Source organism: Tetrao urogallus (assembly GCF_951394365.1).
Source record: "Tetrao urogallus genome assembly, chromosome: 2".
Classification (NCBI taxonomy): domain Eukaryota; kingdom Metazoa; phylum Chordata; class Aves; order Galliformes; family Phasianidae; genus Tetrao; species Tetrao urogallus.
The window spans coordinates 48,513,090-48,540,601 of NC_136814.1; the positions used below are offsets into that span (position 1 = coordinate 48,513,090).

At 36.5% G+C, this 27,512-nt stretch overlaps 1 protein-coding gene across 1 annotated transcript in view; it reads right to left on the minus strand.

Moving 5' to 3' along the window:
* LOC306958740 (nesprin-1-like) overlaps window positions 1-27,512 on the minus strand; it is a gene marked incomplete at both ends in the record, with an annotated part of 192,381 nt that overhangs the window by 86,132 nt on the left and 78,737 nt on the right. The window contains 20 exons of the mRNA XM_079550331.1: window positions 245-370; window positions 1,998-2,144; window positions 3,019-3,195; window positions 5,242-5,394; window positions 6,687-7,013; window positions 7,618-7,788; window positions 8,949-9,104; window positions 9,787-10,038; window positions 11,075-11,239; window positions 12,132-12,275; window positions 12,410-12,563; window positions 13,395-13,567; window positions 14,094-14,258; window positions 15,522-15,677; window positions 16,012-16,155; window positions 17,698-17,880; window positions 19,919-20,096; window positions 20,990-21,126; window positions 25,007-25,517; window positions 26,672-26,820. Of these exons, the coding sequence (XP_079406457.1) occupies window positions 245-370; window positions 1,998-2,144; window positions 3,019-3,195; window positions 5,242-5,394; window positions 6,687-7,013; window positions 7,618-7,788; window positions 8,949-9,104; window positions 9,787-10,038; window positions 11,075-11,239; window positions 12,132-12,275; window positions 12,410-12,563; window positions 13,395-13,567; window positions 14,094-14,258; window positions 15,522-15,677; window positions 16,012-16,155; window positions 17,698-17,880; window positions 19,919-20,096; window positions 20,990-21,126; window positions 25,007-25,517; window positions 26,672-26,820 (3,768 nt within the window). The remainder of the gene's footprint in view (window positions 1-244; window positions 371-1,997; window positions 2,145-3,018; window positions 3,196-5,241; window positions 5,395-6,686; window positions 7,014-7,617; window positions 7,789-8,948; window positions 9,105-9,786; window positions 10,039-11,074; window positions 11,240-12,131; window positions 12,276-12,409; window positions 12,564-13,394; window positions 13,568-14,093; window positions 14,259-15,521; window positions 15,678-16,011; window positions 16,156-17,697; window positions 17,881-19,918; window positions 20,097-20,989; window positions 21,127-25,006; window positions 25,518-26,671; window positions 26,821-27,512) is intronic.

Here is a 27,512-nt window from a genome sequence, read left to right on the forward strand (position 1 = left end):
GTTAATACTTTGTCCTTTTTCTTTATATTACTACCAGGATAGCATTGTCAATTTAATTAAAAAATAATAATAATTTAAAAAGTGAAAGAGAGTAATAAAGCCATTTCTAAATGAAGTACTGGAGCTGAAAGTAAGAATGCCCTTCTTTAGACTATTACCCAATATGACCTTTTAAAAGAGGACAGATCAAAGCAGTTAAAGCTCTAAATAAGATTAAAAGCTGTTTCTTGTGATTATCTTGTACCATTTGTTTTGTTTGTTGAATATCTGTTGCTGTACTCTTCACTGTGGCATCTGACAGATCACACATGGAGCACAAAAGATCCAAATATGTATTTGCCTGCTCCTGCAGAGCCCGGAAATGTTTCACCTGAAGGAAGACAATCCCAAATATACTCAGACTGTGGAATAAAACATACTTTATTAAAATCATGTGTTTTAGTGTTTTTAATTTATCTCATTACTTCCAAGAAATGAAATGTAGACTTGCATATTTAACTAGAAAATGTAAAAAATGCAGAAAAGTGTAACTCTAAAAATCTTGATAATCATCATCCACCCAGTAAAGCATTCAGTGACATATACATTATTTAGCTTACGTAACTATAAATTTTTGATTGATACATATAAAGTTTCAACAAGGTGACTTACATTCCCAAGATGAACGGGAAGCAGAACTTGATCTGATTTATAAATTGTCATGTTGCCTCTATCTATTAAATCCTCCAGCATCTTCCTCATGGAGGATCCAACCCAGTGGCACACCATGCTTTCTCCACATCCTCTGAATCTTTTCCAACCTCCCCAACTTCTATCACTCACAAGATTTGATAACATTATACTGTTGAGGATTCTTCCTCTTGACATTGTCCACAGAAGATCATCTCTCCATATGAAGAGTATCTTCATCCCACATGAAAATGGCAGTATCAGTGCCTGACAAGTTGGGCTACAGCAATTAGAGACCAGGGAGGAAGGTGTTTGACCACCTAACCCAGTAGTGGCTTCTTGCGGACAAGTTACATAACAGCAATGTGCTCTTGTAGCAACCCTGAATTACTGCACTAGCAATAAAGCAAGAGAGCAGGCTGATGGAAGGGACTACTCTACATTTACACTTATCAGGTTGTGCATGGTGCATTGGGTTCAGTTTCCCTCTTTCTTCACAGAAGAAACATTGGCAAACTGGCACAAGTTCAGCTAAGGGCTGGGGTATATGAGGCTGCAGCATATGGCATTTGGACAAGACTGACAGAAACTAATTTGTCCAGCTTAAAAAAAAAAAGAGAAGTTAGTTACTGTCTCCCAGTAACTTAAGGAGTAGGACAGGTGGGAATAGTATCAAAAAGACAGTAAAATTCTTCCTAAAGTTGAGCAGATAAAGGAGGAAAGGACAATTAAAATCTGCAGTATTTCAAGTATCTCATGGTTTCAAGAGACATGGTGGAAGAGAAAACATCCAATTTCAGCACTTTTCATATCCAACCAGTTTAATTCGAAAACAACGTACAAGTCTGATTGTTACTAAAAATAATCAAGAAATAAAGAAGCCTTTCTTAATGACTAATGTGAGCTGGAAGCAGTTCGATACTCCAACCGGAAACTTGTTTTGGTTGCCTGATAACAGACTCTATGTCCACGGAACTATGAAACCAGATCTCATATAGAAACATTAGTAGGCAAACAGAATGGAAAGCAGACAAGTGGAAGAGATAATATCTCTGCTAAACACAGCCACAGATTATCTGAGCCTGGTTATCTAATTAAAAGGCTATTTTCAAATAATGTATTTCTAAGCATTAAGGAGAGCTAACAAAAACTCTGTGATTCTTCACCTAAGGTTATTTTCCCCTCAAGATATTTCTTTTGGATATGCAAATAAACAATCAAGACAAAGAGATCTCTGAGGAGGCTAGAGATAATTTCTATTAATATAGAGCTCTTACCCGAAATCACCTCAATAAGGTTAACAGCATTTTCAACTGCTGAATTTTTACCTGTTTAACTGCATCTGCTAGGCTGAAAGGTGTCCAGGTACTTGGCTTTAGCTCTGACTGTACTGTAGACAGCCAAGTCTGGCACTGTTGTAGGGTATCTTGATGATTGACATGCTTCTGGAGTTCATGTTCCAAACTTTGGTAAACCTAAAGTAAACATTTTGAAAGTTCATTACATTTTCAAACATCACTATTGGCTCCCTACCCACACCTTGCTAACTGCAGGAGAAAAAAAAATTAAAAAAATGGAAAGAACGGTTAAGATTGTAAAAAATTTGGCTCTTGTATATAGAAATACCAGGAGATGAATGCTCATCATGAGCACCTTGCTAATTCGTGGATAAAATGGACAGCATTTAAGACATGGCTTCTGAAAAGAGAAAATAGAGATGAAAATGAAGAGCGTTTTCTCAAATTTGTTCTTCTTCATTTTTGCCATTGATCTATTACAAGGTTTTATCTATCTCTACAATTCTTTCTTTTTTTTCTCTCTCTCTTTTTTTTTTTTTCTTTTTATTTCTTTCTCTCTCTTTCTCTGTTTCTGTTATTTGAAACTATGCTGGTCTGATCTCCTAATTGGATTAACAGATTAACAAAATGACCTAACTAGCCCTTCTTAACTGAATATTCTGGTTTTACTAGGAGACAGTATTTCTTAGCACAAAATTAAGAACAGTTATTTATGTATCAGTGTAATTTTCTCCCTAGCTTTGAAATTAGGAATACCTCTATTTTTCTTGGCTGTGACTGCTCAGAAGCTACTGTAATCTGAATATAGTGACTTTGCAGAGATACTAAATTGGAACTTCTGGCTATTATACAGGGAGTTATGTTGGCTCCGAGGCAACATTTAGATCACAAGGAATTCATCTATAGCACAATAATGATGAAAGGCTATATTAGTAATTTATAGGCTTGTTTTAAAACAGTTGAATTTTTACCTCTTAACAATCTGCAAGTAATTACAGAAATAATAACATTTGTTATTAAACTGTATTTAAAACAATTTTGAGAGATTTACCCTTTGGGCTGTGCTACATATGGCAGAATAGCTGTCCCTTGTTCCTTGAAGATGGCTTTGTATATTCTGCTTAAATTTCGCTTGAAGATGTTCTGTGCATTGACTGATCAAATAATCACCTTTACTCTTAAGTTTGTTCAAACAGTCTTCAAATCCTGCAATTTCTTCCATGATAGCCTAAGAAATAGATAAAATACTTTTCAAGAGATATTTCAAACTTGAAATATGTTCTACATCACAGCTTTTTAATGAGCTTATTAAAAGTTAATTGTTCTTTTCTGAAACGGTCTTTCTCTTCATCTTTGGAAAGAAGTTTTCAGTCAGTGCATATTGCAATAGTCGAGCTATTTGAATTTCAACATAAAAAATACTGCCAACAGTCTGTATGTAGGTATTCTAAAGAAACATCAGTAACACTGTAGAGTATATAAGCATTATATGCTTATGTCCCAAAACAGAGTATTCTGGTGATAATAAAACAAATGAAAATTTATTTTATTATCACCAGAGCTCTACCAACTTCTCGTGTTCTGGTACTGAGGACTAAATCTGATACTGAATCATGTCATATTCAATAAACTCTTTCACAGTAGAAAGACCCTTTGATCCAATTTGGTGGACACAGACTTTTATTCAAAGAGATTATTAAAGGAATAATAAGCTAATTACTATGAGTCAAAAGGTTTCAACATATGCCATTGGAATCTCGGTTTCAAAATGCGTGTATGAAGAGAGGGAGAGGATTTAATAACAATAGCAATACTTTGAATAAAATCAGTGGATCAAATGCTATGATCTAATAGAAGGGGAAAAAAAAAAAAATGGGAAAAAATATTTATTTACTTCCTTGAAAGTATCAGAGACAAAAAGGTCTTAGGAGTAAAATGACCCTAATCCATCTTTTGTGATCTGTTTATTGGAACTTCTTAGAAAAAAAATCTGAAACAGAATTAACATCAGCGTAAAAAAAGCTCTTGTATAGGTTCAATTTGATCCAATATACAGTGTTACAAAGTAAACATGTAAATCGCATTAATGACACTGTGAAGCAAAAAAGAAAAAAATGTAATTTACCAGACAGTTTACCCAAGCAGCAAACTCACCTTGTGGTTGGCTAGTTGCTGAGTGATTATTTCAAGACTGTTACTCTCCATTAGGTCAGAGCTAACCAGCTTGCTAGACATATGTAATAACCACTTTTCTCCTTCTTGCAAATCACTATTGTAATCCTCATGCTCTTTTACTCTCACCTCTAAGGTTTCAACACATGCCTGCAAGTTCACAACAAGCAAATTTAAATGGTAAGTTAAGAAAAATAAAAAAATAAAAATACCAAGATGTTGAAAATACCAAGACGTCGAAAATATAGGAAGAGTGTTTTTTCCAAATTCGTATTCCTGTGATTGACTGATATGATTGGACAGTTAAAGAAGATATTGAAGAGATTAGCTGAGGGAAGAAAATCTGTGGTACTGAAGTAGCTTTTTATTCAGAGTAAAATAACATACTTCAAAAGCAGAGAAAGACAGTGAGGATCACATTCCTCTAAAAACAGGAACATTGTCAACTGGCTTTAATTTCAGTTCAACTCAGTTATTACAGACAGTTTGAGAAACTGCACATGGCCAACCAAATGCTACAGTAGAGTCCCTGCTGCTCATAGCGTTTGTACATACAGACTGCCTGTGTCTGTAATATGCAAAGTGAGAATAAATACACTGAGCTAAAAATATGGTTTTATTTTTCATTTTAAGAAGGATTTTTTATACACTTTACTGCATTTAACTCAAGAAAATTATATCTAATAATCTGCTATTAGATGGACGGATTGGTAATTAAAGGGGCTTAGGTCAAGAGTAAGTATTAACTGTTTGCAGAGTGCATCTTTGCTAGGGCTACAGTGTTAGATCTTTCAAAACACTATATAAACAGGGACTCATGAATCAATGTTAAATTTATATTGTCCTTGCTGGATTAAATTGTATCTGTCTTGCAGTCCATTTTCTCTAGTGACTTCCATTTATTAACAAGAACTAGATTAAATGAAGTTTGTATGAGGTTTAGCAGAAACATGATTTAAACAAGTACTGAAATCTAAGTGGCTTTCTCTCCATGGTGTGGACAGAAATGTGAACTACTTATGAAATAAGTAGTTAATTTCCTAAAAAGGGGAGAAATTGAGCAATCTGAAAGAACCTTTATTTCTTTTCCCCGACTTTTTACCTTTGTTGCGCTGCAGAGTTCGTGGTAATTGCTTTGAAGGTCTTGAATGTTGCTCTTTAGAGTCACATCATTCACCAGATCAAAAAGTGCTTCTCCCTTTTCAATCACTGATTTTATTGAAGGCTCATGGGACAAAATGGTCTGCTGTATGGACTACGGTACAAGCAAGAATAGTAAAACATGTGTTGAGCTCTGAAGACCTATTTCGTTCATTTATCTTTGATCTGAAGCACAGCATTCTACCATGTTAAATATCATCCTTTCCAGATAAGGTAAGCTTCGTCACAATTACTAGACCACATTTTTAAGCCTTGCCCTGGGACAATAGCTTTACAGGCACCTGAGAGCAATTTCTCCCATTGACAGTGCCTAGAAGCATGACTGACAACCTGGGGCTGCTAAAGGACAGTAAACTATTATGTGTGAAAGGGCGTTAGGGATAAAATTTGCTCAAATTCTGCAAACAGGTGGGCAATAAGATATTGCTACATCCCTGCTCATAGAGAAATAACAATACAGATGAGTGCATAAAACTGTGCTCTTGGGTATATCCAGTTTGAGTTCTTATTATGCCATTGTTCTATCCTTGGGTCAGACAGTATGGCCTATGGCAGCATATATGAAATTACAGTGAGACACTAGCTCCAGAAAAATTTAGCAAACAAGCACAGAGATGTACCATACGATTTTGAATATTTAAGCTTGGAGGATGGGGGAAAGGGCAGGAGAAGCTGCTTGAAGAGAAAGCCTTGATGCTGTACAAATAATGCTCAGCAACAGCAAAAACATCAGTGTTGTTATCAACACTGTTTTAGCTATAAATATTAAGCACAGAGGTGTAAAGACTAGTGTGAGGAAAGTTAGTTCCATTGCAGTCAGACTCAGCACACATATAATGAAAAATCTGGAACCCTGCAGTATTTCACAAAAGCATTATTAAAAGAGCCAACACTTACTTTGTCAATTATTTTCTGGGGGTGGAGGGAAGATGCTTCATTAAAATGCAAAATAAAAACAGAGGAGGCCGCAGAAGCTGACTGTCCTGGGAGTCAGTTGAACTGGGACCACCAGCTTTAACCAAAAAGCTCATAAAACTAATGCAGCCTGAAGCAGTATCTGCAAAGACGACCAATTAATTTTCATCTTTGCTTAAAAGGCAGTTAACTCTGCTGACATTAATGGAATTCATCATATGGGTGATAGGTAAGTAAGAATAGAATTTTCAAATGCAGAAGCCTTACTAAAATATGGTCATTGCAAATCTATGTACTCATTCTTCTTCAGATATCAAATAATGCATGTTTTCACATTGACACTGCTTTTAGAGATTCAGATCAGAGGTATAAATCTATTGAGGAAACTCGAACAGACATTTGCATCGGAAGATTTATTGAGAGTCTCTGTCAAAATTCATTAAATACTATGATAATACAATCACTTTTTACCTTGTATTTGGACAACTGGGCCTTTTTCTCATAGAGTTCACACTTTGGCTCCACTGGTGTATGCAACATGACTTGGTACTCTGTGAGCCACTGGGTTTGTGCCCTGTACTTGTCTGAGAACTCCTTTGCCAGCTGAAGGCACTTCTCTGAAGTCACGTGCTCTCTCCTGATTGAACCAGCTAAATCTTCAAGCTGTTCCACATGATCTCCAATTTCTTTTCTTAAGCAGTCAACATCATTTTCTTCCATGTATTTTATAGCTCGCTCCCCCTTCTCACGGGCAGATTTCAGTAAACTGTGGCCTATGTCCATATCACTCAAAAGCAGCTGTGAAGAAAATTAGTTAAGAGAAAATTTATGCAAGCTCTTCTCTCTTTTATTCCTTGCAATTTTATTATCGGTGAGAGCATAACAGTTGTTTGGTTTTTGTTATTGGTTTTTAAGGACACAAGGAATTGTTAGTGAAATCAAATGGTCTTTTCATTACAAAACTACCTGGTGTTAGGCTGTGATAAACTAGAAGGAAGCAGAAAAAAGAAAATAAAAAATTAGCCTTACTGCAGTTACTTCAGTGATGAGAAAGAGAATGTATTTCTTGCCACGGTATGTACTGGTTTAAAATTTACATGACAGGATGAGTTGGGAGGGAAATGTATTTAAGCTTTAAATGAAACAAAATATACAGAAACATTCCTTATGGAAAGAGAGTATCATGTTATTTAAGACTATCCATAACCTCAACAACCAAAGTGTGATGTAATGTGATATGAGAACACAAAGCTTTATACTGGATGATCTTTATCTTGTTTATTTCTGTGGGCAGGGTGAAGTTAGGATTTTGAGCAGCGGTTAAGATACGTGTCAAAACATGGGCATTTTTTGGTGAACAGAAACTGAAGACAAACAATAGCTGTGTCCAACAAAGCTGTACCTCTAGTTTCTGCACTTTTTTCTCCATTGCTGTTTTATCCAACGCATCAAACTTGGTGATCACATTTCTGAAGTCCTTGTTAGTAGCTCCATACCAATTTTTGTAAGCACTAAAAGCCAATTCTGACTCCTCCATACTGCGTATCTCTTCTTCCAAAAACTTTGTTTGTTCCTTCAAAACAGATATAGAGGTTAGAGGAAGAAACAAGGACCATCTTGATGTTTTTTACTGATATTGACTAGAGATTGCAATAGACTGCCATTTATTAATAAATCCTGCTATACTAAGAAATTAAACACAAGTTTTGAGACCTTAATACCGAATGGATAATTATCACTGAAGTCTTCTCAGAGTGTACTTATCACAGTTGTTAATACTAAAACTGGGTTAATCCTAAGCAACTGAAAAGGTACTTCTATTTTGCAACTTGTGTTGTGGCTCATGATTATATAGTATCTTACAGTGTCTGACTAACATTTTACCTTACCAATTCGAATTTCCCATACCTATGTCTCTCAATGATAACCCGAAAAACATTTCCCCAGTCACAAATCAGCATTTAAATCTCCTGAATTCTGAATTTCTCCCCTGATACTATCAAAAAAAGATTACTAATCATATGTGATCAAATCTGAATATACTTAGAAGGTTTTTAATATCATTCTCTAACACATTCAGTCCAATGTGTGCCTGCTTGTGTGTATATTTATGTATGTATATGTGTACACATAAATACATGTGTGAGCATATATGTTTATATAAATACATTGATAAAAATAAGAACATTTGTCACAGTTTCCATAGGTATATCGTATCTCATGACATCATGCAGTGAACTGAAGGAATCAGGAGGGCTGCTGAGGAATTACAGGAATTACAGTTCCTGTATTACTGAAATTTCCAGAGTGCTCCAGTCCTTCCCATGTGGTCTCTGGGAAGAAGGGATATAGCGATGTGAGGATGTCCCTTTTTCTGTTCTGATTGAACTTGCAGTGTGCTTTGGAGATATTTTCTCTTTCCCATTTGTTTGATTCATTACTCTCGGTTCCTTTTACACTGTGTTATATCACATTCCTTTACCATTTTTAGTAAAACAGTTTCTCTTTATCTCAACTCACCCTTCTTACTTCTCTGCCAGCTTCTGGCAGAGGAAGGCTAAGGAGGGCCCAGCTAACCTGTCACAGACCAAAGGCCCTTGACTATGACAACATTATATTATGTAGTCTACAGTAATGATAAAGTTTGATCACATTTAATTATGAAATTCAATCTATATTTGCTTCTTAGCTGACAATTTATGATGTGTTAATGAATTAACTTTCGTAACTTACCAATATACGAAGAAGAAGAGTTTGATATCGAGATGTAAGCTGTGTAGCCTGGCTTCCCATTCCACTGGTAGTGAGACCTTCCTCTAATATTTGTTGAGCTAATATCCCAACTTCCTCCACATCATCTTTGTATATTGTAATTTCTTCATGCCATTTCTATGACAAAAGACATAATCCAGTTTATATGGCTAATTCAAATGATTTAAAGACAACAGGAATTTAGTTGCAACTAGGAAATTACTGAAGGGAAAACAAATATATGATTATAAATATGGAGCTGCAACAATATTGTCTCCATTTTATTGCAGTACATTTAGTATTTTTTTCTGAATAACAATAGAAACGCAAGCTGGACTTCCTGTAGTTTTTATGTTGTCTACATTTTAAAAGAGACTGTAAAACAGAACCTTAAATCTTCACTGGTCTACTTCCTGTGTTTGTTTAGAACAATGTCTTCTCCTTGTAGTGACAAAGAAATACTGCTACATCAGTACAGCAAAGAATTCAAAACATAGATCATTACATTTTACTTTTGTTATTGTGTTAACTCTTTCTTGCTTCAGGATTCGTAATGTCTTTACATTCCACAGAGCATATGAATTCCCCATCTCCTTATGAGATTTCAACGTTGGTACAGACATATTTTAATTAGTGAAATGGGGGAATGCACTCAGAATTTATTGAAAGATTTTCTGGAATTTTGACAGTAAGCATTGATGCAGAAAACTCACATGGTATTTTGTTTCAGGAATTCCTTAACTATATTATTTACCTTCATTTGTTGAAGCTGCATCTCTTTTGTTGCTCTACCAGACTGCCTTCCAGTCCTGATATCAACTTTCTCCTCCAGTTCTGTTATCCAGTCATTAACCTTCTGAAATTTTTTCTCCATTAACCTCAATCTGCTAACAGTAGCATTTAATTGGCTTCTTGCTTCACAAAGATTGTGCTGATAAACTTGCCAGTCCTGCCGTATGGATTCCAAGGCTCTGTCTTCTATCTGCGGCATGCCCCAAGGAATCACCTCTTCTCTGGCACGGACAGCAGCATTCAGTAATGCTTGCCCCTCTGCACAGCAGACCTGCAGTTCCTGTAAAGGCAGAGTTATGGATACACACTTACGTTAACAATTTTTATCACACGTTTCACATGAAGTCCTGGTTCTGCTGCAGACAAAAACAGTTACCTCAAATGAAACAGACATTACTTTTAGGGCTCTATGGTTGAAGACACATTACACTAAGAACAATTTGATGGCATGATCACTTAAAAAGCAAACCCAGTATTGGTATTAGGGACAAATAAATTCTAGAAATTTTTTGACAGCATATGCATTAAACTCATTCTCCTCCTAATCTTTTTATGAGTTCTGAAACAGTAGTTGCCTGAGTTGTCAGGACAGCCTGCAGCGTGTGTACTTCCTAACCGTCTCTCCTTCAGCACTAGCATAATGCCCTCAGTTTTTGAACACACTTTCTCTCATTTAATTTGAATTATTAGCTTTGATTCCAACTATATTTTATAATATTGTGCTATCTTGCATTTTGATATCATATTTAGTAAATCAACCTTCCTCCTCAGATGGTTGCCACTGTTTTGTTTTTAGGCCCATCTAATTACCCTTTTCCCATTTTCTCCTTTCCCACGGTATGGGTCCATGGGTCCCCCTGCCCCATTAGTCATGGAACGAGGCTGAACCAGCCCATAAACTGTTGACACCATCAGAGGCAATCTAGATAACCAGAAATGCCTGAAGTAGGCAAGTAAGTATTGCTTATAATATTGGACTGTAAGCAACAGAAGATGGAAACTCAAAGAAAATAATACTTTTGATACGTTATGAAACAGAGGAAAAAGAAAAGGTAGTACCTGCAGTGCAGACCAACATCTAAAATAAATTCAGTACTTAAAAAAAAGTATTAACATGACTGAAGAATTAATTAGAAGTCTGATACTTTCTGGAAATGAACGTCAGCATTTGTGCTGGCTTTACTGGATGCAATTTTAAGCAAAAAATTGCTTAGATATAATGTGCTCTCAAGCTGCTCTCAAGTAGAATAAAAATGAATTGTTAAGGATAATATTATTCCATTATTGTTTTAGTTACAATGTCACACACGCTGTACCTGTAGGTCTCGGAGTGTTGCCTCTTGTTTCTGGGCATCACCTTCAAGGTGTGATAAGCAGCTAAGTTTTTCCTGTTCCTCCTCCAGCCATGTTTCAAATGCCTTCAGATTTCTTTGATACCCTTGATGTAAGTTAAGCAATTCTTCAGCTTTTTTTACTGCCTCCTATTTGTAAAAAATATTTACAGATATGTATCTTAAAGTATCACTGAACCAAGAAAATATAAATCCAGTAATGACATCAAGGTGAAGAGTTTTTATCTTACACTGAGTTTTCCTAAAATTCATGTGTGTCTGCATTCTGAGGATGGCTTGATCAAAAACAAGGAAAGAGAACTAAAATGTGAGCATACATATATCTATACTTAAAGATTTGTCATCTAAGCTTGTTATTTGTGAGATTCACTCTGTGATCACTATTAAGTAACAATCCAGTGTATAAAAACAAAAGAACTGTTTAATTTTTACACTGATTTAAGTTAATTTTACTGAGGCTGTCAAGAAGAGCTTAGAATTTTTTTGATCTCTTAAATAAATAGATAAACTTTGCTTTATCTGTGTGTGCTCTAATCTTTTCCAGAATGGAATGGACGCACAAGGATCATCAAGTCCAACTCCTGCTGAATCTTTTGGCATTACAGTCAGTTTGCTTGGTAATAATGCTTGTGTTCAGCAGTAAAATTCTTAAACCATCAAAACCTTTTGGTTTACTTGATTGTCTAACTACATTTATTGCAAAACTTTATTATTATTATTTATGCAAACCAGAGGTATTCAGATATGCTTCCAACGTTTCAGTCACAATGAGTAAAATCATATTTAAACTAAGTCAGTTAGACTTTTGACAGAGAATTCCTCAAGCTATTAGCTTGAGTAATTTTTCAGATTCAGATCTTTAGAACCTTTCCAGAAAGATCTGAAGCTCAGTGGTACAAACACTGAGTGGTCACATATGTTAAGTTATAGCTTCTTCCAAACTCTTAATTTAACTGTAATTAAAAAACAAACAAACAAACAAACAAACAAAAAAGTGATGTGCTATAAAGAAAAACTGTACCCTTGTTCTGTCTTTGAGCAACTTATATCGCTCCTGAAGTTCCTGGAGTTCAAGCTGAGTGACATAATGCTCAGCCATTCCACTGCCTTTTACTTCAATCGTCTCCAACAGACTGCTGTGACTCAACACTTCTTCACTGAGTAGCTGTAAAATCAGAAGAGAATGATGCATTTAAGAATGAGCAGCATTAAAATGAACTACAGATTAATCTTGCAGTTAGTCAGCCTTTTTTGTTGCTGGTATGTGTTTGTTGCTGATTCACTGTAAAGCAAACATACCTTTGCTTTGCTGAGGGCAGCTGCTTTTTCCCTCAGTTCAGCACACTGCCTTTGAGAAGAATTCATGCTTGCTTCTACTTTATCCATCCAGCTGGTAAACTGGCGAACATCATCCTGGTAACTTGTCCATTTGGAGAGAGCTCCTTCCAGTTGACTGTAATTTAAAAATACACTTTTTTTTTTTTTTTTTTTTTTTTTAAATATTGGATGTTCTCATGCTAGTTAAATATTGAGATATTGTTATATGTAGTTATTATGGACCATGATACAAATATCACAAGATAAACAGAGACACAAATGTTAAAATCCTACAGGATTTAATTAGGAGCACTGATTAGATGATAAACAGAACTGAAGTTTTCAAACTTCTGAGATCCATTAAATGATGTAGCTAGGTGATACATGCACGAAGTTTAGTAAACAAAATGGAATAGGAAGCATAAAACCTAAAATCAGAAATTTTCTGCAGCTGCATTGCAATGTTTAATTAGTTTGATTGTTTTAAATTGAAATATTTATATACTAGTTTATTTGTATACTAGTTATTCTCCACTAAAAGTCTGCATTTATTTTTCTGATTTTAATTATCACTTTCAGCATTTCTTCTTTAATCATCACTATTGGACACTGTAATTAAAGTATCTCCTGTGAAATTTAACAAGTGGAAAACCAGACAGTACGTTGATAGAACAACCATTACACTTAATATTAAGAAAAATACATTTTATGCAATTCAAAATAAAATTTATAGACTGTTTATGAACACAGAATCCACTTTTAAAAGAATATGTTAATGAAGTTTAACCCCTCACTCTTGTCTCTCCTTTTTCTATTTAATTGAAATAGGTCATTTAAGGCTTTCAGACTTGCAATGTTAGGCACATGCAGTTATTTTCATTAATTTGGCTCTTGAAATAATAAAACTGTGTATAAACTTTTAAAAACATTTGACAGTGCATCACTATGCATCTCATATGCTTTTTACCTCTTGCACCGGATACACGCAGACAGAAGAGAAGCCCAGCTGTCCTTTAGGGTATGTAGCTGCTGTTCAATCACTTGTACTCCCTCCAGAGAAGTATTTTGCAGAACAGATTCTCCTCTTGTCAGGATTATTTTCATGTGGATTTCCTTTTCTTGTTTCAATGTTAGCAGTCCCTAAAAAGTGAGTAGGTTTTGTTCTATCTTTTATCACTAAATGGACATTAATATGTTAACTAGATACAAAATCTATGCAGACGCTTCCAGTGCATCAAAGATAGTGGAAACATTCTGAAAAGAATGTCATTTAGAGGGAAAATTGGAAGATTTATTCAGAGGAAAAAAAAAAAAAAAAAAAAAAAGATGTGATAAAAAAATTCTTCTACAGAGCCAAAGTATTGTTCTGCAATACTGGGATCTGCCTGTAAAACAAATTTTATAACATAGAAACTCAGTAGCATTAACGACTGTGCAACTGAGTTAAAAACTCTTAGCTTGCAGCATGTAAAATCATGAAAAGCCTGAAAGTACGAACCCAAAGCAATGAACAACAATCTTTTTGTGACATCCCTATATTTTGGAGGGTTTGTATCAAATTTTGAGCCACAGTCAAAATATGGACATCAAAGTGTTGCTTTCTCTGCACTGACTTTTATTATCTTCTGCACAGTTTTATCAACATATGCTACAGCTGTTTACATACCTCCAGCTTTAACATTCGACTGTCCAGAACATTTTTGTCAGCAGTGGGATGACAGTACGACTCCAGCATGTGAATTGCATCAGCCACCCAGTCTTGGAGGTCCTTGAAATCGTGAGAGAACTGCTGGTGTTCTGCTACAATCCTATCCATTTTGGACACCTTCTCCTACAATTCATACAGCAATCAGAATCAGTAAGTGTTAAAGGATTATTTATTTACCCATACCTATTCAAAGACTTAAAGATCTTGTGAAACCTATCCATGCACAACACAGATATAAGCATGCGAAGCTATGCCACTGCAGCAACATCACTTTATTGATACTAAAATAACCAGAAGAATAGGTCCAACTTTGACATAAAGTCAAGCTGTTGAAATAAGCTAAGAAAGTTAGAGAGGGATTTGTCTCAAACATTCATGGCTATCTAAGGAACTCTGGGATTTCCCTCACTGATTGGAGCAGATGTATCTTCTGCTTCAGACACCATCCTCACACCTTAACATTTCCTACAAGTTCTGTCCACATTAACCAACGTTAATAACTCATGTATCTTTCCCTTTCACGCTTCCAGTAAATCACACAGATCTAGGGATGCTTTATAATTTTACTCATAAAGACAGAAATTAAAAACAAAAATAATTCTGCAATTACTCAAGCAAATGCTTTGTTAACTGAATTGTTATCCCATACCAATTATTACTGTAGTAACAACAAGCCTAATTCAATGCCTTCTTCATGACTGGCATAATATGAAAAATGACAGGTCTGATATGAAGACCTAACCTGATAAAACAATAGAGATAGTTGGAATATTTAATGCTGAAGTTTCTTGCTGAGTACAACTCAGCAAAACAGTTGGGTTGAACTAACCGTTCCTACCCTTACCAATTACAGTATTATGACCTATGCTTCTTACTGACCCTTCAAAAGCAGTCTCATGGGTAATAATTTTAAAACAATGTTGAAGGCCAAACTCTAAGTTTTAAACAAAAATACAATGCAAACAGTCATCTTTACAGGATGTAATTCACTAACAACATTTCCATCTAAAAAACAAAACAAAACAGCCTAACAAACAAACCTACAACTCCTTTAAAGTACAAAAAAACACTTTCCCAGGTGCCACTTATCTTTAGTTACTGAAAAAATGAAAATGAAAAGCACATTTCTTGGGGAGAAAATTGTTGACAACCAGGCTGTTTTTTAATTACATTTTTTGAAAAAAAATCACAACACAATTGCATTTTATTGACAGCCCATGGAATTATACAGGTCTTTATTTCTCACTTTCTAAAGCCAGCACAAAAGATCATTGCTCAGACATACCACAGAGTAGGGATGCAAGACAACTGTAACATTTCACATTTCAGTCTTATCCCACACACAACAAAGAAACAACTTAAGAGCAAATACAGTGAGTGCTTTACCTTTGTCAGATTGCTTAGAGTAAGGTATTGTGAAGACAATTGAGACACTCTGCGCATAAAGCTTTTGCTGACAGCTTGTTCTTCCAACAGCTGCTGAGCTTTCTCTTTTAGCCTGTTGAGCTGATGCTCGTGGCAGCTTATTTCCTCAAGGACAGACTGTAAAGCATAGGCACATAAATATTACAAGTGAGTGCAAGAAAGCAGACAAAAGAGAAGTTTGGATCGCCCATGAAAAACAGAAATGACAAACAGCAAGTGTACTGAAAAAAGCACACCATACATTTATAGCAATAAAGCAGTGTGTCCTAAGACATTCGGAGATGCAAACACTAACAGAACAGGACCATCAAAAGCAATTCTTGAAAATAGTTCTCATCTTATTTAGAGAGAGATGAAGAATGACAGAATGATCAAGCTCTTGTAACACATCAATGAGGCCAGCAGAATGAACGATGAAAGGCTGGCTCTATTTTAAAAGTTGAGAAATCACCTGCAACTTTTGCTGTTCTCTCCTCTTGGAAGGAAGGTCATGGAGACGACTGCTACTCCCTTGTACCATCTTTTCTGTTGTGCTCAACCATTCTGTCAGAGGCTCAGCAGTCGCTTCAAAGTCCTTCATCTGGATCTTTAAGTTCTGGGAAAGCATGTGATGCACACACAAATTCATGAACAATTCCACTACACTGAATAAAATTGCAATGCACAACCCACAGATCAAGTACACAAAACCTGCACTGTTACAGCCAAATATCACCTCAGCTGTTCAAAATAAGATGATACTGGCTCTGCTCCTCACACTACAGAGATACTGAAAGAAAAGTTTGAGATAGTACCCCTTTAATACAAAACAAAGGTAACTGTTGGATGTTTACACAGTTGAGAAGAGGCTGAAACAAATTTTATCTGAACTGAAAGCTTTACAAAGCTTTGACTTTATTAGCTTTGAAGAGAAGTCTCTCACACAACCATGAGTGTGTGAGGCAAGGCTACTTTAGGAAGTAAGTTATCTTACAATCGCTTGCAGTCAATCACACTAACCTACTTTTAAAGGCCTGCCATTATTCCTAGGGGCTGTTTGACTAAGTTTAACCTTATCCCAAGGCTTATTTCTGATCATATTTTCTTTCAATATAAAGTCTTGGTTTTAAATGTAGGCAATCCTTTAAGTGCCTGTATAATCTTCTCATAGGGTTACTCTGCATAATTAAAATGAGACCTGAAAAAACGCATATGGAATAGAAACTTAAACAGGACAGTTTTTATGTCCTGGTTATTTTATTTGTATGTTTTCAGACTGACTTTGTTTTCTTTTTAGCCTTATAATTCTAACATCATACTGTAAGACTAGTCTTATGAGATTGAAAAATGCTATGCTCAAAAAGATTAACATCTATGGAAATCTTCCTTCCAATGGCTATCCCGAGATGAGAAAAGCTGCCTTCTTCTACCCAAGAATTTTCTTTGAAAAAAACTTATTTTACAACATACTAAATCTATTTACAATTTTTTGCTCAGCTGACTAGACATTACTGTTCTGAAATAGGAGGGTCTAAGAACTTTAATTCTTCTATGAAATGCAAAGAATTTTAGCTAAGACTTTTTGACCTTAAAATCTATGAAGTCAAAAGAGAGAACACTATAAAGCCATTCACCGTATATGCGAATACGTTCTGGCTGAATTGTGAATTCTGAACAGAGATGGGCACTGGGGTGTGTTCAGAAAGTTGTTCAAATTGTTTACATTTCATGAATTTGCAGTAAAAGAGATGATGGTTACTCACCGTACTGGAGCTTCAGTCAGCACAGGTGTCAGAATTCAGGGTTTTAAGATTTTTAAAAAGAAAATGTATTTTAATGTATTCTGGTAATCAAATACTTTTCTAATGCTTATGGTAATTTCAGCCATTGCTGTCTTTGCTGCTCTCAGTTACTCTTAAGAACACCCTTCCACATGAAACACCCCAATTAAAGTAGGTGGGAAGGATGTAAGTAAATATGAGTAAAATGGAAACGGAAAAAAGACCTCTTGAAAGTAACTATTAATTATGTTGCATCATAAACACCTATTGCTAATATGAGAAATCTTAAGGATATCTATTAAGTAGGTGTGGTCTGAAACAAAAAGCAAAGAGGCAATTAAGACTCAATATTTCTCCACTATGACTTTGTTCAATACCTCCAATGCAGATTCCTTCTGGCGGAGGGCGCTGATAAAATTTTTCCAGTCTTCCTTAGCCATAGCGCATTTGTCCAAGATAACTTTAGCCTTTTCTTTTGGCAAAATAGAGCACAGCAGTTCACCTTTGGATGCTACCAAGTTTAATTTCTGTTGTCCATTCTCACTTTCTGATAAGAATTCCTAAAAATGATAAAAAAAACCTTTCTGTTTGCATTCTGCAAAAGTCCTTTTCGTTAGCTTTGGGTCCCAGTAAAGGTCAATGGTAAGCTTACAGAAAATTTAACAGAAATAGGAGTTTACTATCTCTGCACGCTATTTTATTAATTCGTATTGCAGTTTATTATATTTTAATATTATTCATATTTATGAAAGACAATCATACATATTATAGGGATAATAGCTACTTAATCCAGAAGTGCCTAAATTATGTATATACTGATTCTAGGATTATCTATATCATCTGAACTTTGTGAGACATTACTGGTCTTTCAGTCGGGCATTACACTTCTTGAAGCATTCACAGTACAGAACACAGTATGGCTTTCATTTCAGGAAAGCAGGGGAACACACTGCCTTGCACACTGGAGACAGCCACACTGGCCATCCCATCAGAGTGTAGGGGTGTGGGTTAAGGCTTAGAACCTTAGCAACATCTAAACTGTGTGATTTATCCTCTATATCCTTATTTTACTTTGCCTGGCTCAAAGTTTCTTCTTCAGAGAATTCTTGCACAATCTTGGTGCGCAAGTACTGTATGGAAACCCATGTTAAAGAATTAGGTAATGTAAGGAAATAAGGAGATTTTCAAATTCCAGTGTGCTGGAATAATATTCTTACAACTTGTAATTTTTTTTTTTTAAGATTTTGTGAGCATTTAGGATTCAAATGAATTTAGCAGTCTCAAACATGAAGTTACTTTAAACTATTATTATGCTTACATGGTAGAAAAATATCATCAGGTTACCTTCATGTTGTAAGTGAAGGACTTGATAAAAAAAATAAATAAATAAATAAAGATTCTGATTATGTGCTTCACTAGAGGTCCGAGAAGTGAATGCAAAGGGTCTGTAAGCTTTGAAATACTTTGCTCAAGCTCTTTCTTAATTAAAAATCAAAGATGCAATTGCCTTGTGACTTCATGATGTAAACTGTGCTAGCAGACAAAATAATAGCTTTTAACAAAAATAAAATTGGCATTTACATAGGCTCCTATGACATTCCTGGAAGTCTTAATGCAGTTAATGCATGTAAAAAAAAGTCCATTTCCATCTACAGTAGCATTCACAAATAAGGACGACAATCTAAGTCCTTGTGCAATTAAGAAGCTGAAGCAACAAAATAAAAATCTGACCAATATTGGAAACTGTTTTTGCTAAGAACTCTTTTATTAATGGTCAAAACTTGCTGGCTTTTTTAATGCTTCATATTTACTCAGAAAAAAATCTCTCAGTTTGAAGTAGAAAAAAAATTCCACTTTAGTATGGTATTGTTCACCCTTTTAAATAAACCATTTAAGCAAAGGAAAGTAAATTTACCAGAAGCAGAAGGAAGTGTTTTGGTCTTGGTATCTTCTGTGAAACTGATAAGAATTTCTCCTGTTGTCCTGTCTATCTGAAGGTTTATTCTCATTATGCAATTCTAACTTTGTTATTTTTACTTAAAGCTATGGTTATATTTTACTCATAGAAAAATTTACTTGCTTTAATAAAGGAACATTTTAATTGGCATTCCTTTTCACATATTAGCTTGTTTTAGCTTTCTGTGAAAAACTTACTTCTTAAGTACCAGCTTGCACTTTATACATTTTTACCCTGCTCTTACTTTACAAGGGGTCTATTACCATATTTGAGGAAATAATATTTATGTAACTTTAAAATAGTTTCAGATACTAAGTCCCAGATCTGGTGCCCCTTCAATTACGCTCTCCTATCTTCAAAACATACTTTTTTTCCACACTGTAACATATATATATATATATATATATATATATATACACACACACACACACATATATATACACACACACACACACATATATATGCACACACACATATATATATACACACACATATATATATACACACACATATAAATATATACACACATATAAATATATATATATATATATATACACACACATATATATACAATGTCAACATTGTAATATATGAAATAGATTGATCTCCCTTAAGTGAATGATTTGTTGGCATAAATTTACCTGTGCCTTCTGTAGATTTGCTGAAGCTTCACTGATATCCTGAGGTACATCGAAGCATTTGGCTGTGGTGACTTTTGCATTGACCAGCCACTGCTGAAAGTCCCTGAAACTCGTCCGAAATCTTTGCTGCAAGATCTGCTCTTTACTCTGACATCCCTTTGAAGCTTGCAGGCAGAGGCTGAATTTATCACATCAGGAAAGCAGAAGAGAACAAGGGAGGGAAGAAAGGCAGGATTCTGTTAGGTGACAATGCTTTTGCTTAGTTCTCTGAAGTGAGGTTAGGTTAATTTGGACTCCTCCCACAAACTATAAACACTTAACTGAGGCATCAGGAAATCCATTAGAAGTTTCAAATTCCTTAAAAGTGAAGCATGTAAATTGGGTTTCACAGATACGACAGATAAGCACTTCTAGAGTGATTCAGTACTTCTAAGTACAAACAGTTTCTGCAAGCCTTTTCCTATCTAGGCACAGGACATGGAAATACAGCAATTACAATTTGAACTTCAATGACATAGTTAAATTTGTAACATTAGAAAGGATCAACTTGGATCATCATGCCCTTCTGCATTTACAAAAGCTAAAAAACTACAATCCCTGCAAGAGACAGCAGAATTTTGTGTTTGAAGTACAGATGTCAGTAGCTATAGTGACCTAAGAGAATGTAAGAAAACAGACAAAAAATTAGCTCCCCTGATTTAGATAAAACAAGAGTAAAATGAAGAATAAAATTACGAAATAAACAAACAAACAAATAAATAAATAGCTGTTACAGTTTGTTCCTTTTTCTGGCAAATTGACTACAGCTGTACCTCAGTTTCTTACAAAGATTCCTCTCACAATAGACCAGGTGCTGGCTTAAGCTCAGTTTGGTAGCATAGTTTGGCTCTTAAATAAAAAAGATGAAGTGGTACTTTTTGCAATCTCTATTGACACCACTATAAAAAAATGCTTCTAATCACTTTTGACTTCTGCTTCAAATTCTAAAATTCCAATTAATGATTCCCTAAAACGAATCTTGTATGCAAACACATAAAGGACTGATTACCTATAAACAAGATAAAAACATACCTGTTATACTCCTTAATCAACCCAGAAACTTTTGAAGAATGGGTACTCAAATCTCTAGAAAATCTACAAAGATCATTTAACTGAGTCTTGATCTCATCTATCACATGTTCAGACTTTATCAGAGCATCCGATGTTTCCTGTTAAAACAAAAGAAGTGAACAATATTTGTAAATAAATAAATGAACAATCAAAGTTCATATTCATTTTCATTTACAATTCACGTGTATCCATTTTGAGAGTATTTTAACAATCAAACACACAGGAGCTCAGAGGTTCATTTGAAATTATGGGCTTCCAGGGGCTAAATTTCTTCAATTTTTTTTAGTTCAGAAAGTTTTCATTGAAAAGTCCAAGACATGCATTTTGTCTTAATAAATGAGACACGGAATTGTCAATTAGCTGTGTGTACATGAAAGTACATACAACTAAGAAATAGAAAATCATACCATAGAATCATAAAATGGCTTGGGTTGGAAGGAATCTCAAGGATCATCAGGTTCCAACTCCCACGCCACAGGCAGGGTTGCCAGCTGCAAGATGAAGTACTAGATCAGATTGCTCAGGGACCCATTCAACCTGGCCTTAAATACTTCTGAAGATAAGGCATCCACAGCCTCTCTGGGCAACCTGTTCCAGCACCTCACCACTCTTTCAGTCCAAAACTTTCCACTAACATTTAATCTAAATCTTCTCTTTTTTACTTTAAAAACATTCCCCCTTGTCCTATCACTGTCTAACCATGTAAAAAGCTTATTTCCATCATGTTCATATACTCCCATTAACTATTGGAAGGCCACAGTGAGGTCTCCCCACAGCCTTCTCTTTCCTGTGCTGAACAAGCCCAGTTCCTTTAGCCTGTCTTCACAGGGGAGGCGCTCCAGTCCTTGGATCATCTTCACGGCCCTCCTCTGGACCCTGTCCAAAAGCTTCACATCTTTCCTGTGTTGGAGGCCCCAGACCTGGACATGGTACTCCAGCTAATGCCTCACGAGGGCAGAACAGAGGGGGACAATCACTTCTCTCTCGTTGCTGGCCACTCTTCTTCTGATGCAACCCAGAACACCACTAGGCTTTGAGGTTGCAAACCCAGATTGAGTTTACTATACTCAATAAAAACTATTTTGAGCTGTGTCCAAAAAAATGAATTTACAAAATTTCACAAAGTTTCTAAAGCTTTGGTATTTCTAGAAGATTTCATAATTTGAAAGTACATCTTGTTACAATCCTGTGAGAGATACTGGCCATCACTGCTGCACTGAAAGACTTGCTGTGTAAACAGCTAAGTCAAAAAGAAAGAAAAGTATTTTTGTTGACTTAGCTAACGTCACTTGGAGAAACGTGATAACTACTCCTGTGGAAACAATCCTCATGTTGATCTCCATAGCATCTCTGAGTCAAGAAGGATAAGGAACTGCTTGAGAGAGTCCAGCACAGAGCCGCAAGAATGATTAAGGGAGTGGAGCATCTCCTTTACTAGGAGAGGCTGAGAGAGCTGGGTCTCTAGCTTGGAGGAGACTGAGGGGTGACTTCAGTAATGTTAAATATAAGGGTAAGTGTCATGAGGATGCAGCCAGGCTCTTCTCAGTGACATTCAGTGACAGGACAAGGGGCAAGGGGTGCAAGCAGGAACACAAGAGGTTCCACATAAATATGAGGAAAAAAAAAGGGAGGGTGACAGAACACTGGAACAGGCTGCCCAGAGAGGTTGTGGGTTCTCCTTCTCTGGAGACATTCAAACCCACCCAGTTGTGTTCCTGTGTAACCTGTGCTCCTGCTCCAGCAGGGGAATTGGACTAGAAGATCTTTCAAAGTCCCTTCCAATTTCTGACATTCTGTGATTCTGTGATACTGTAACCTCCACTGTGGAACCCTGCCAGCTACTCCAGCATAACTAGCAGTGTAGACTTGGCTCCTTGTCTCATTGCAAATGAGATTATTTGGGAATTCTTCTTAAAGTAACAGAGAGAAAAAAAAAAATCTTCTAGCTAGTTACATTCACTGCAGCAAAAATTCTGCACTGCAGGCAAACCAGAGCATTTGGCATGCAGAGATCAGTTTGACACTTTGGCTAAATCTAAGGTCTGATCTGGAAGAAATGGATGTACTGTTGTAAGAAACTGATCACATGCAAGTGAACATGGATTAGAAAGAAGACAAAGGAAGTGGGGCAAGGAAGTTCTCAGCTGTGTTTCTGAATCTGCACAAAAGAATGACTGAAAATATACATAGTAAATGGTTTGCAATTATCTATCAGCACAAAATTGAATATGTCTAGGAAAGCCACAAATCAAATACGTTAAAATACAGCAAAGGTTCTGAAAATACTTTTTGTCTCTGAAATTTGTAATATCATTTGCCACAAAGAGTATTTTTCACTGTAAAGTGTTAACTAACAGATACCCACTTACATACATCAAAAGTGAAAACACATTAGAACTGTTAGCACTGTTCCAATGACTTGAATTTAACTTCAAATCCAACAATTATCAAAATAATTTGCTGAATTTCAAATTCCAGATCTAGTGCCATTATACTGCACATATCTAACAGGAACAGAGCTTGAGTACAAAATAACAGTGAGCCTGCTGAATCTGAGAATTAGGAAATGCATTTTTAACTTGTGGCCTTGGTTTACATGACAACAGAATTGCTGCGAGACAATGGAAAGAGAATGCTGCAATGTTGTTTTACATTCACAATAGGATCCGTTTTCTTGGGTCAGAAATTAAGGACTACTGTCCTGACAACATTTCCTCAAATTATATAATTTTATATAGTAGGGCTGCACATAGCACATCTTGTATTTACTCTGCATACTTCTCCTTATCCTAAGTTTATAACTTTAGAATCTAAGTAAAGAGCTTTACAGTGACAGTACATTCATAGCATATATAGTACTAGCAAAATAATGTCTTATGAACATGTCTTACTCCACTTGAATAATGTCTTATTCCACTTATTAAAAAAAAAAAAAAAGTCCTCATAATTACAGCTGTTTCTTGCTGACAATTTCATGCCCTATATTCCTTTTTTGAAACATAACCATTTGCTTATTTGTACTATTATTTACTCCCGTGTAACTTCAACTCTATTACTGATACAGCTATGTACTGGCACGAAGGCATAAATCTTTGAATTCTGTGAAAGAGAAAGCCATAGAAATAACTTGGCACGGACTCTAGAGGAAAAGATTTATAATCTCAGTTTAAACAGAAGTTGTTCTGGGACTTTTTGACTGTTTCTTCAGTGGACAGAAAGCAAGCATAAAGTAACTTTTACTGAAGGTACTTTGTTGTAACACAAGAAGGGAAAGATAAGATACTGTGTATCTTTACATCTGTGATTCATATGAATTAAGATACATACACATAAGTATCTTGATTATTGTGAATACACATTTGTGTGTGTGTTGTATTTACATGTGAAATATTTGCTAGAAGAGCAAAATAAAGAGGAACTGCCTGTTTCTCTGAATTCCACTACATTCCACAGCAAAGCAGTCAAGTATGCCAGTTTCCAATACAACTTCAAATACAGGACAAGATCTTAACATGCATAACGTGAAGGACAGTTCAAGAAACAGAATGTATAAAATCAACACATGTGCAACAAACTGTAAGTAAGAAAGAAATCACTCCCGCTGCTGCTCAGCATGTAGGAAATGCCTCATATTTTCCCAGTCACAGACTTGGCTTGCAGTGCTGAGCAGCCTGAGGAGTTCAGAGGCAGTTCCTTCGTTTTCCTACAGCCAAGCTCAAATGTTAATGTCTGAGCTCCAGGCAGCACTCGCTAAGCCTTGTACAGCAGACACCAAATAAATGTTTTCTGTAAACACTACTTGCTTTGAATACAGTTACAGAAAAGCTTGGAAAGTTTTTAAGGCAAATTTTCACAAATGCATTATATTATTTGCTACTTCTCCCATTCCTTGACTGCGCCACCGGGAAGAAGTTGCTTGTCCTCAGTCACTGCACATTTACAATGCAAAAACCGCTTGGAAAAGAGAAGCGAGCTTACTTTCTCCTTGCGCCAGCTCTCCACGATCTCGGCGTCGGTGTGACGGCTGTCGAGGGGAGTCAGGCTCTGCGACCAGGCAGCCAGCAGCCCGCCGAACCGCTGCACGGCCTCCTCCAGCCGCGCAACTTGCGTGGCGAACTCCTGCTCCGACACGGCCATTTGGCTCAGCACGTCCCGCAGGCTGCGCTGGCTCTGGAAAGCGCTTTCTTCCCACTGCTTCCAGTCCAACTGCAGGGCCTGCATCTCAGCGGCGAGGAGCTGGCACCCGCCGGCACTCGTGCTGCGCTTCGCTGCGGGAGCTAGCGTCTCCACTCGGCCGAGGCGGCCCGCGCCGATCTGGCGAGAATCTACCAGCTCCTGCAAAGCAACATCGCCATGGTAACAGGCCACAGCTGGGAAGGGGGCACGCCACGCGTGTGGCAGCCGCAGTGCAGGCCGTGAGCTGCTCCGAGCTGCGGTTCCAGCCGCACCGCTTCGGGAACAGCCATGCTGCTTGCGGAGCGGCACGAGACTAAAGCGCAGTCAGGAGTGGGTACGTGCTGCGTGCTGATTGCAAAGCCGTTCTGAAACCTCCATAAGCTTAGGGGAGGAATAACTGGTTTAGGTACTGAAAAAATACTGCTTAGGTTAAGACGCAGAAAACTTTTTTTCTGATGTTTTAGACAAGGAGCTGTTGGTGCCAGTTTTAAGAACAAAGCTGTGCTGCACAGAAAAAGCATTCGGCAGCCTACTCGTGATCTGTGATGTGCCATAATTGGTTGCACATGTGGCTTTATGCTTTTGGTTGCTTCTTTCCGAATTCTTTCTACAACGGACTGTTTCAGCCTTACACAAGCTGTATGAGAATTTGGTAGTTTTCAGCTTTCAAAGTTGGAAAATGCAAGTATTATCCCAGTCACTCTGTGCTAAAGTAATGTTATTTATTATCTTGTTAGTGTTATGAACTGGGAACTACTGTCTCCTCCCTCTCTCATATTATACGTGGGGAGTTTAAGCACAAAGGAGGCTAGAAACTATCCAAGAGAATTGAGGTGTGTTTTTAAGTTGACCTGGCTGTCTGTAGCCTCCTCTAGTCTGTTCACTGGCCCACTCTTGTGTAGGATCAGGCTAAAACACTGCTTGTATGCTACATTCTGAAATGCATAACTTGCTCTCCATTGAATGCTTAGGAATGAGATGGGAGGGTAAGGAGAATAGATATAGAGAGGCAACCCTTATGCTTCCAGTGTGTTTAAGGAGAATGATCCTTGCACTATTTCATGCATCTCCAATTCATGCAAATCACAAAAGGTTCTATTTTACATTGATTTAGAAGCTGTACTTAAAGAGACAGCAGTTTTAAGGACGAGAACAGAGCAGAGCTCATTAATCAGTTAAGTTACAATCTTCTGTGATGCCTTTGGGCTTCCACTATTGAAAACTGTTTCCATGTATGGGGTGACTAACTCAGGTCTGTTTGTGCTTTTACTACATTAGCTTAGTAAAGCTAAGGAAGGGAGGCAATAACACATAGCTTAGAAAGTGTGTTTTCAGCTCACTGGAATGTAGTCCCCACTTCAAATAAACAAAGAACAAGATGGCACAGTTTGAATGCTCTGGATTATAGGTTCTGAATCACAGATGAAATCATGGTAGATAACATTTCTTACATTGATTTTGGCCAACTTTTTCTGTATCACTGATGTATCTCCAGTTGCATCTGACCAGCGATGCAGTTCTTCCTTTGCAGAATGGAGCCAGTCTGTGAATTCATGCACTGCATCGAGGTATAGCAAATGATCCTTCACGATATCTTCCACTTTCTTCATTTTCTCCTATTGTTTAGAAGGAAAAAAACCCAAAACAAACAAACAAAACAAAACCAAAAAACCAAACCATTAATGTACTTAAACACTTTCCTGGCTTTTGTCCAGATTTTATTGGTATAGAGAGCTGGTCTACATTGTTCTACAAGGAACAAGTTGTGATTTAGGTTTGTCTAGGCAGGAATGCTGGCAGAAACACAGCTCTTATTTAGAAGAAAGTCTCCATACTTATTAAGCAGAGTCACAGAGTCCTCCCATATGAGCATTGCAGTTGAGGAGTACTGCTGTTTAAAAGTGCAACAGATGTTTAGGGTGCCAAGTTCTGTTTTAGCCATCACATCAGAAATAGAGGCCATGCCCAAGTCATCTTTTTTGTACTCTTAGAGGACTCTTTCCCTGACACAAACATGCAATGATAGCATGGTTCCACATCAATATTTTAACATAATCTTCATGTGGAGCCAGTTTACCGTATTATAATCAGATGAAATAGTGTTCTGGTCTAGACTGGCCTTGGGTCTCACTACGTTGATTTGTTATTAAGTTCATAAGAACTAACTCTCAGAAATGTTTATCAAAAATAACCAAAAGTGAACTGAGCTAATCATAAGGCTTTCAATAGCTTTCAGTCCTAGGTGAATACATAGATCTAGACCAAAGTGTCCTTAAACTCATTTCAGACAGTTATGAATTAAACAGAA